Source organism: Ictalurus furcatus, chromosome 1 (genome assembly GCF_023375685.1).
Source record: "Ictalurus furcatus strain D&B chromosome 1, Billie_1.0, whole genome shotgun sequence".
Taxonomy (NCBI): Eukaryota; Metazoa; Chordata; class Actinopteri; order Siluriformes; family Ictaluridae; genus Ictalurus; species Ictalurus furcatus.
Genome location: NC_071255.1, coordinates 12,225,861 through 12,237,153, shown reverse-complemented (window position 1 = coordinate 12,237,153; position 11,293 = coordinate 12,225,861). Strand labels below are relative to the sequence as shown.

At 39.8% G+C, this 11,293-nt stretch overlaps 1 protein-coding gene across 2 annotated transcripts; it reads left to right on the top strand.

The window, feature by feature from the left end:
* Nucleotides 1-318: 318 nt before the first annotated feature.
* cacng8b (calcium channel, voltage-dependent, gamma subunit 8b) lies at nucleotides 319-11,023 on the top strand. 2 transcript variants are annotated; one of them, XM_053626055.1, is made up of 5 exons: nucleotides 319-470; nucleotides 3,897-4,121; nucleotides 7,556-7,639; nucleotides 8,275-8,415; nucleotides 9,636-11,022. In XM_053626055.1, the coding sequence occupies exons 2-5, from the start codon at nucleotides 3,899-3,901 to the stop codon at nucleotides 10,463-10,465; spliced, it is 1,278 nt and encodes a 425-aa protein (XP_053482030.1). In that variant the 5' UTR covers nucleotides 319-470; nucleotides 3,897-3,898; the 3' UTR covers nucleotides 10,466-11,022. The 2 variants fall into 2 exon arrangements, with proteins under 2 accessions (XP_053482030.1, XP_053482025.1); XM_053626050.1 differs by lacking the exon at nucleotides 319-470 and having other exon boundaries at nucleotides 3,601-4,121; nucleotides 9,636-11,023.
* The last annotated feature ends 270 nt before the right edge of the window (nucleotides 11,024-11,293 follow it).

Sequence of the window (11,293 nt, the reverse complement as noted above, 5' to 3'; positions counted from 1 at the left end):
GTAAATATCTGGAAATGAAAGCTGAAATTCTGATCTGTCGTCTCATAGTCATCTTTTGATCTCAAACCCAAATGTTTCAGTGTACGGCAAAAACAAAAGAATTGGCCTTGCCATTCCAATACTTTCATAGGGGACTCTATTCTCTATTTTTTTAAACAATTTTATAAAATACTTTTTTTTTTCATTCTATTTTTTTTCCTCTTTTCCCCTTTATTTTCAGACCATGACAAGTAATTTGAACAAATAAGAGAATTTGCACAAGACCAGAACCAGCGACCATCCTTTAGCAGACACAAGAAAGAAGACGAAGTAGAGAAAAGCAAGGGGAAAGAAACAAGTGCAGGGAGAACAGGAGAAGTGTGCGAGGACAGTCGATGGACGCTGCCCAGACCAAGGGGACAGCAGATTCTCATCTAGCAGGGCAAAGAAAGATTTCAAAATTGAGTCGAAGGATAGAAACTTGCCATCAGGTAAGCTTGAAGATGTAAACATGAATGTTCTTGCTTATTATCAACAAATATTTATTCATTATTTGATTATACACATAATTATATAAAATTGTGTTTTATTAATATATTTGCCATGCTTCATGTGCTGCTCCCATGTAACAACATGTTTTCTGTAGTTTCATGTAAGTTCTAGCAAGGAGCTGTATTACTTTCAGCTCCACTGTATGAATATTTGCCATAACCACAATATTTCACCCTGATATGGAAGTGGATGTAATTTCCATGAACCACACACTCCTATTCATTGCTTATTACTATTTATTGGCTAACAATATAGCTTTGGGTTGTGTTTAGTGTGAGTAACTTCAATACATATGCGAAATTATTTATATTCAGACTTATACTATGTGGTTCCTTAACTTGATTTTTGGATGGCCAATTCAGTTTTCTGAAATTAAGTAGTGCTTAAGTAGTACTCTCAGGGTATGTTTTGCAATTTTGTAATACCCTTAAGGTTGATAATTACACTTATAACTATGTGGTTTTATGTAATAACATTAGTGTGTTTTAAAAATAACTGTCTTGGGATTTCTACTCTGATGACTTTCTATTATGTTTTTTAAAATGGATTTAATTTCTTTTTACACTTGCATTGTCTTTCAATTGGCATACAATACATTGGCTTTCTTGGTCAATGCTTAGTAGTTCTATTTCACCATTCCTAACTGCCACGGGCAGTAAAAACCACCATGGTATCTTGCTATTCAAACTGCCCTACTCACCACTCAGTCTCTCACTGGGCTGAAGCCCCTCATGACTTTTCAGCATGCTTTCTAATGTGGAGTTCACCACTGAGCTTGCGAAGTTAGCTGGACTCTGCTAAAAAATGCTAACATGTACACTGTCTGCAGTTTATTTCACTGTTGGGTCTCCCTCCCTGGGTGCTACTGGTTTAGTGTCCCTGTGGCTAAGGTCAAGTGAGCCTCACACACTGTACTGTGCAGTGTTTGCACAGTTGTCTGCTACTTCAGCCACAGTTATCAATGCACAGTACTGGGGCTGGAGTTGGGTCTCTGTGTGCCCTCATTTTCCTCAGTGGGTAGGGTTTAATCATGGTGTCTCCACTCAGTGTTTTTCACATGACCCATCAACTAGTGGGCATGTGGCTAAGCACCACTACCATGTTTGAGTGCTGCTCAGAGACAGACTGTTACATTAACTGGATTACTCACACAACAACCAATGTTTAACCCTAATTTTCCCCATCAGGTTGCATTCCTCTCTGACACAGAAAGTTTCTTCCCTTTTGGACAGAAGCATGATCAAAAGAGTAGACCCCATTATTCAGAATTCAATGTACTTTCTCATTCTGAAGAATGATGATTCAGAAGACTGATTATAGTGATCGTTTGAGTGTAGATTTACGAGGGCTGAACTGGTTCCTCAAAGCCCTCCTTTTTTGCATGATAATCCTGTCAGTTATTCATGCCATAATACCAAAAAACTGGCTCAGATAAGTGGATCTGTACATTGCCTCATCATCCCACAACACAGATGCCTTTTGAGATCTGCAGTCAAAAAACAGGCATTCCAGTTCAAAGTTCAAAACCGTTCAAGACCTCATTCCAGTTCAAAGTTCAAAACCATTCAAGACCTCATTCTGGAGCCACAGGTGATGTCGAGATTTATGCAGATGGCCTGAGACATCACGATACTGCCATAGTTGGATGACTGGCTGTTATGTGCCGCTACCAATGAATAGCCCACTAATAACAGGCAGGTCTCTATGTACAGTACTTGCTCCTGTTGAGGATGCTTGCATCACTGATTTCAGCTGCAGTGGTAGTTCTCTTATGCCCTCTGGAAGAGACTTTCAGAAGTGGGTTATCAGGCTACAGCTAGACCCCTGTGGCTAGACCCACAGATAGAGATGCATCCTCTTCTCAACATGAGGGGCATGAGTCTAGCTTACTAGAGGTGCATGGCTTTTCTCACAAAATTGGGTCCACTTGGGAAGTGTGCCCCACAGAATAGAGGTATTCACCATGGATGCCTTCCTCACTAACTAGGTGTCATCTGGAGCACCAGTGTGAGATCAGAACACATCAACCATTGTTAGGAGATTGCAACTACAAATCCTAATGCTGCACCATTGGTGGTCAGGAACCAAGAGAGCAAAATTGGCTGTGCTCTTTGGTTGGGAAAGGAAGCATACTCTCTCCACCCTGTCAATCACAGCAAACTGTAAGTTCATGTAAGTAGAACAGTGTTGATTGGTAACTGTTTTATAATAGGGGAGAGCTGGCTGGTGGGTAGAATATGCAGGTAACCAAGTTGGGGAGAAAATGGGAGAAAATATATTTTTTTTAATTCTGGAAGTGAGGGCAGTGTATCTGGTCCTCAAGTTCTTCTTACCAGTTCAGAGACATTTCCAAATGTTGCTCCAATCACGACAGTCAAATAAATCAATCACCAAGGAGGCACATGATCAGATTCTGCTCTCCACCTTGCCCATTGTGGGACTGCACAATGGTATTGAACAGGATGCCGAACTGAAATGGGTTTCTCTGGAGTACTACTGGGACCAGATGGCAGCTATTTGATCTACTGGTCATCTGTCATAGAGAAAAGACTCTGGGCGTTCCACTGTCTAAACACAGAAACTGGCCCAACAGTGATACTGGACAAGTGACATCATCACAATGGCCTATAGGTGAGCAGGATATCCAGCTCCTACTGCAATATGCCACTCTAAAAGGAGCATCCTCTTCATATGAGCATTATATGTGCTGTGGCACTCCAGGAAGTCTGTTTTTCTCTGCTACCTATCTACCTGAGTGTCACATTGCACCTTTTCCAGGTTCTACATGGTTAACCCCACCCCTAATAACATGGTTTAAGAACAGCAGTAATTTTCAAACACCTTTCTCGTCAGTCCAATAGTGGGTGAGTTTCTCATTACATTAGGCATAGGTTATCCAGGTGATCCTCAACACCCATAGTGAAATAGAATTATAATTACTTACATGTGGTTCTATGGACACTGGATGACCACCAGAGGTTCCTGTCATTCAAAACTACTGTTGATCCAGTGGGAACTCACAGAGCAGGTTCCAGAGAAAGCTGTTGGAATCTATCCCAGTGATTCTCACCACGTCATGTGGATAACCAGTGCTCATAGATCCACAACGTCCACCACCTGAAATGGTTGCTATTGCTGCAACTAATAATTCAGTTGGTTCATTGTTCATCTTCATTTATTAATATTTCTGTTTAGAACTGTGTACAGAACTATGCCATGGAAACCACTAAAATTTATTTACTTTATGTGCAATTATGAAATATTTTACAATATTTCCCCCCTCTTGTTTTTTCTTTCTCTGCTATCTCCATGCTGCCGGCACTACCTCCCTTCTTTCTCTGGACTTTTCCATGTGTCCACTACAGGCATGGTGTGTGAGAAGGGGATCCAGATCCTTCTCACAATTGTGGGGGCATTTGCCTCCTTTGGCCTGATGACGGTGGCAATTGGGACAGATTACTGGCTCTACTCTCGTGCTCTGATCTGCAACAGTACAGCCAATGTGACGCAGGATGACCCACACAACAAGGACAAGAAAGACCCTGGAGCCCTCACACACTCAGGCCTTTGGAGGATCTGCTGCCTTGAGGGTTAGGGGCTCTACTACATATCTCTGGGATATGTAGTCTTTCAGATTGGAGGAGTTTCAGTGTTTATGTTAGATTAGCCAGAGATTTTTGGAATATGGGCAGAAGTATTTCAAAGAGGGTAGAGTTTTTGTAGCAGTTGTTTGATGGAGTGACGTACCCAGGCTGATTTGAAATCTTGGGAACAAAAATATGTAAAAAGGTTATTTAAAATAACTTGAGATTTCATTCATATTGGAGTATTTTTCAAACCAGAGACACCAAATTATGTGTTATTTATGTTTTGTACAGTAAATAGACAGTGAGCCATCACAGTAGGGCATTACAATTCTTTACAGAATGAAACAAGACTTTGGATTGCAACATTTTGGTTTCTATTATTATGACTTAATCTAGTGTACAATATTTGTACAGGTTAAACAGCATCCATGGACCTGTATGAAACCTGTATGTTTAGTTTCTAATGTAGACAGTAAGAGGAAAAGCAAGTGAAATTCTAATTAAAATACTGTTTGGGGGTTATCTGAAGAACCAGGCAGTCAAGGAGTGCAGAGTTGTGTTTTAACAGTGAATGTTCTCACTTAGCCTCACATCACATTTACTCTCCTTTCAGTCTGTACCCAGCTATTGTGCACTGCTAATTTAGCCGTATGGCTAATCTCCATAACAACAAAGCATTCAATTAAAGATAAGCTCTCACTTTGCTGCTGCACCTCTTTTTCTCTCTCTTTTTCTCTCTCTAGAGTTCTCTCTTTTGCTTTCATCACTTCTCCAATTTCTTCCCCTCTCCAAAACTCTGTGCAGCACATTTGTGTTTTTCTCTATCTCTGCAATTTTCACTATGTCCTTCTTTATTAGTCTTCTCTTATCCTCCTTCTCTCTGTAGATGCTGTATTGCATGGTTGGCACAGTTTAGAGGTCAAGTAATCCTCTATGTCCACAGGGTTTGGAGGCAAGATGGATGCTAAGTAGTAGTGCCTCTGAGATTAGGTGAAGTGGAAGGAGGACAAATTTGGAATCTGCATAATAAATGCCAAACCTTCTAACCGCTAACTCTTTCTGTCTAAGGACAGTGAAGTGTGGGGATACATACAAGACATATAACTTAGATATTCCAGGGGGAAAAAACATAATAACCTTGTCTCCTGTCTCTTGGTTTCTGTTAACACTAGGACTTGAGATTGGAGTGCATGAGGCAATGAGTTGCTTTCATGTGTTTTAGCTTATAGCTCAAAGCTCCCAGAGGACTGAGTGCAATGTCATGAACACACAGTCAAGATCTTATTTCCAATAAATGACTGGTGCTTTGGACAGAAGTGTCACTATGGATCAGCCATATAGCCATCCTGTCTCCAGAGAGCCACAGGATCTGTAAGCAAGAACCAAACTGGAGAGCTCAGTTTCTCATCCATGGGCTGTGCTGACTCTTTTCCCTTTTTGTGCCTCCTATTTCTTTCTTACAGACTAATGTCCATGAGGAAATTTTTAAAAGACAGAGCGGTGAATCGAACCCAAGACCTTCCCTCACACCTGTCCATACCTCCCTCCGTCTGTGTTTCATCTCTCCATCACACTTTCACTCCATTCATCACCACCAGTCATGGTGTCATCATATTGCGTCAGTCTGTGTGTCAGCAGTAGGCCCCCAGCACTGGAGCGGGTAGCTATCCAACTGCCTGCATGACTCCAGGGCTCCACTCTATGTGCATGTGTATATACAGTATTTGTGGATGAGTGTTGTGCAGAGTCCTGTGTGTCTGTAATCCAAAGCTCTGTGTTCAATTTGAGTGGAACATTCAACAACTGAGATCGTAGGTGGTGGGTTTAGTAGTTTGGTTCATATTTCAAACTAGACAAATGAACCATGTATAGATGCCAATGAATTTCTGGATTTATTTAAGGGACATGGATATTTTATGTTATCTGTTATCTATCACCCATCTCATATTTTTATGAAGTTAGAATGTTAATTTACCTATCAGTTGTATTTCCTGATTATCTGATTCAAGCAAAAAATATATATATATTTTTGCTTGTAAGCATTTTCCCTGCTGTAATGTGCCTGATTTACCTCATCATGTAATTACCATCATTAGATAAGAGCTGGGGAGTCATTGTGCAGGCTGCTGTTGGAATTGGTAATAACAGCCATAAACAGTATTGCTTAGGGTTAATTTTATAGTACTATGCAAGTTGAAAATAGCTATTGATATATTCCAATTTATGTATATTTTAAAAATGTGTTAACAATATTATGTTTAAATTGGCCTGACCAGGCATTAAAATCACCTGTCATAGACAATGAAAATTAGTGTTACCCATATTAAAAACCCATATTAAAATCATTATTGTTACAGTTAACCCATTAAACTCAAAGGACACGACTTACAGTCATGTGAAAAAATAAGTACACCCCATGGAAATTGTTGGCTTTTTTGACATATTTGGACAAGAAAACATTTGATCATCTTTGAAAGAGTGCCTGTTAATAAAGTTGATATACTTGATCAAAACCACAAGGAAAATTAGCTTTTTCAGTCATTTACTCAACAGAAATATTAATAGATGTGATATTCTTTTGAGGAATTTCTGCAATCTCTTTCTGATTGTAGAAGCATGCACTTTGACACCACAGACTTGCTAGCAGATCCTGTAATGAAATTTTAGGGTTCTTGGAGACTTCTTTTTGCATCAGACGGTCTGCTTTAGGGCTGAATTTGCTGGGATGGATATCGTTTAAAATCTGCACCATTTGGAGATTATTATCCCTACAGTGGAATGATGTATTTCAAATAATTTTGAGATCTTTTTTAATCCCTTCCCAGACTCATAGGCATCCACAACCTTTTTTCTGAAGGCCTTACTAGATCTTGGCATGATCACAACATACCTCTATAACAAAGGGAACACCAGACACTAGATATGAGAGGGGTATAAATAAGACAGGTTCCACCTACACACCTTATGCAGGTTCTAATCACTGGCCCCCAATCTTCAACACCTGATTCTAATTTTTACGGATTTTTATGGGGTGTACTTGCTATTTCCATGAGACTGATTTGTCCTTTCATTAATTTAAACTGTGAAAATTACTACTAATTTTATGTTTCATTTGGTAGAGTGTATCACCTTTATTAATAGGCAGTGTTTCAAAGAGGAACCAATGTTTGCTTTTCCAAAAATGTAGAAAAAAAACAATTTCCATGGGGTGTACTTATTTTTTTTTTATATGACTGTACGTTCCTCACTCTCAAAACTGGTTAGGTTGGTATAGACATTTATTAATCACATCAATTAATACAGGTCTCCTTCACTTCCACTAATAGCTATATGTGCTACTGTGTAATTGAAAGAGGAGATACAGAATTAGACATGTTAACAAATTAAGATATGTAGAGCAACAGCAACATGTTGATCACCTGTAGTCTTTCATGTAGGTGTGAAACGAGGGGTGTGCTCTCAGATCAACCACTTCCCAGAAGACGCAGACTTCGACCACGATGGAGCAGAGTACGTCTTGCGTAAGAGACATTCCTTCCCTTCCTTTGTGGTAATACAGTGAGCGAAAGTGAAGGGTGCTAAGGAGGATTATGTAAAAGAGCTGTAGCACAGGATATGCATTGTTTGTCAAATTTCGTTTTGTAGAAATCACACTAAATGCTCGTTAATGCTTAAAAGATAACAATCCTGTATTTTTTTGCAAATTGTGGGAAGTCTGATAAATGACTTCAGGGGAGCTCTGTCGCTGTTGATTATGGCTGATGCACACGCAAACACTCATACATGCATGCGTGCACACACATATTAGCTGGCATTCGATTGATATTCATGTCATGTCCTTTAGCTGTGCCAGCAAAGCTAGTCCCAGATGGGATTTTGGACTTTGGAGGAAAAACAGCTTCTCTCCTGAGGCTTTTTCAGCAGAAAAAAGATGAAACCACATTGCAGAGACATGATTTAATTACACAGAATAATTAACACATTTTTTTATATTCAGTTTGTCGTTGTTTGGACTGATCGTAAAGCTCTGTTTCACATCCCCCTCAACCTTGTGATCTATTTTTTGCATCATTTCTCTTGCTATATAAAAAGTTTACGTTTTCAATACCTAATTCAATCTTTGCATTCCCCCCTCACCATCTTTCTCCATCGCTAGGAGTGGTTCGGGCTTCAAATATCTTCCCTATTCTTAGTGCAATCTTGTTGCTGATGGGGGGAGTGTGTATTGCCGCTAGTCGCTTCTACAAGAGCAAGAGGAACATCATACTGGGAGCTGGCATTCTTTTTGTAGCTGCAGGTTTGGAAATCTTCTCATTGTTGGGGTCTATTTGATGTCTAGGTACACTGAAGTGACAATATTAGACACATTTAACTTTGATATATACTCATTGGCTGTTTTGGTTTGACTAAACCTAGTAACCACATCGTCTAAATGAGATCTGGTCAGCAGTGGTCCCCTTTCATTGATTTCTGTATAATAGGTTGGATACAGTAAGTAACTGTATACTTACAAATTCTCCTGTATAGTGGGTGAACCTGATAAAATGGCCATTGACTGTTTCAAAGGTTGGGATGATTACAAAGACCCTGAGTAAAGTCCAAAGAGATCCTAGTAGGGCTGTATTCATGACCGCCATTGGCAAGTCCAAGACCAGTCAAACCTGAGTCAAGACCGAAGTTTAAGGGGGTTGAGGCCAAGTCAAGATCAAGTCCAAATGAATGCAAGACCGAAACCAAAACCGAAGTCAAGGCTGATAAACCAAAACCAAAACAAATGATTTTCAAGGTGAAGTCTTCACTTCGACTAGTTAGCTTCATTAGTGCATTATGCCATGATTAGGCTATGTTTTATAGAGAAAGGAATTACCTCTTGTCAAACCTTTGTGCATGTGGGAAAAAAAAAACACAACCGTGATTTTTACAAACTCCCAGTTAAGACCAGTATTCTATTTAGTTAGACTAATGTCCAAGACTGACATAATCCAAATACAAATGCCAATAATACAGCCCTAGATCTTAGGGAATGAAAATTGTCCAGAAGAATGAAAAAGTCAGTTAGGGGCCCAGAACATTAACCTGTCACTGGAGCTAAAAATTAGTGTGAAAGAAATCTAGTGAAAAAGAAAGCCATTCTCCTAATATAAGTCCTTTACATTTGGATGAGATGGGATTAGTATGTGGTGTATTAATATAAACTACCACTTTTATCCTGTGCCATCCTGACATCCTGATCAGGATAAAATGGTGAGTGAATGGTGAGTCTCTCAAGGGGGACAAGTGGAAATGCACCCCATAGCAAAATAGCCACCAGGTTTTTCTTGTAATTTGTCGTCCAACTGTAACTTTTTTGTACTTACATGAGCTACAACAATCTGTGACAGTGCATAGATGCTTAATGGCTAGATTACACAGTATTTGCCTATATAGTTCATTTGTATCTGCAGAATTTTTTGCGTAAGAACAATCAACCCATCTGAAATACTCTAAAAAACCTGTGTTGACAAATTTCACCTGTAGGTTTGAGCAACATCATTGGTGTGATTGTGTACATCTCGGCAGCGCTAGGTGACATCTCTCCAAAGAAGGATGAGGATAAAAAATGGCAATACTCATATGGCTGGTCCTTCTATTTTGGTGGCCTTTCGTTCATTCTGGCTGAGATGGTGGGGGTGCTGGCTGTTAACATCTACATTGAGAAGAACAAAGAGCTGCGCTGCCGTTCACGCACCGACATCTTCAAGAGCACAACACATGCTGTGCTGCGCCTGCCTAGTTACCGCTTCCGCCGCCGCTCCTCACGGTCCAGTTCACGCTCTACCGAACCATCAAGAGGCTCACGGGACCCCTCACCTGCTGCTGCTGGCCCACCAGGGAGCAAAAGCTTTGGCCTGCCCCCCTCAGCACTACTTTCACAGGGGCCTGTCTCCGTTTCCACCCTGCCCAATCCACACTCACACTCCCGCTCACACTCAGCCCTACCCGGAGGTGACATCTCACTCTACACCCTGTCACGAGACCCCAAACTGAGTGCACTGGGGGCTCTGGGTGCACCACCTGTGTATGGCACAGTGGATCGTGCCACACTCTACCAGTTGCACAACTGCTTTCCCAAGGATAGTGGAGGAGGAGGAGCAACCATGATGATGAGCGGCACACTGCCATCTCTCAAGTCCCATAATCCAGCTGGAGTGCAGAATTCATCCAGTGGAAACTCGGCACCTTCATCACAACCCCCGCCATTCTCATCCTCTACAGTGGAGAGGGAGAGAGGGATGGGCACGCTTGACAGGCTGGCCAAGCCAGAAAGCAATTCCAACACGCTGAACAGAAAAACCACACCGGTGTAGTGAGAGACCAGAACAGAAGAGAGTGTAAATCCTGTATAGTGGAAGCTGAATGAAGGTTGTGTTCAAGTTAAGAAAAGGAAAAAAAAACTGAGAAAATATATGTTCCTTCTGTCTCCCTGTCTGAAATGCTATTCTGTTTCACTTTATGGAAAATGAGTTTCAGACAAAAATTGAACCAGTGACAATTCATAATAACAACTACAACATTCATTTAGTTTTATAACATTTTTTTTTAAACGTGAACTATGATCATTGGAAACTGTACTGTGAAGTTTACCCTTTTTTTATTTGATAGAAATTGAAGCGAGTGGTTGCCTAAGTGCACTCCTAGAAGGTTTGTTGTTGTTGTTATTATGAGAAAAACAATCTGTAGCGACTAGCTTTTTATGTTGGAAATGATTTTCAAGACATCAACTGTGATTCCGATACAGTGGATACTGCAGAAGCATGAGTGTCTATAATATGTATGAGAAAGAAAACATATTATTATTATTATTATTATTATTATTATTATTATTATTATTATTGTTATTATTATTATTATTTATTAATAATATTATTATGATTACAACTAGCATAAAAACAACTTTGTAGAAAGCATCTAATTTATTTTTAGAATTGATTTTTCTTTTCTACCATTTGATAACATAATATTAAGTGTTTATCCTAAATATTGTCTTCCAGTTCTATCGACAAAAGAAACTAGGAACTGATGGACTGAAAACTGCTGACTGAGTGTTGAAATGAAATTTTTTTAAATGAATGAACCATCCTATCATTATTTTTGTTATGATCATTAGTAGCTGTGAAAGTAACAGTAATCTTTAT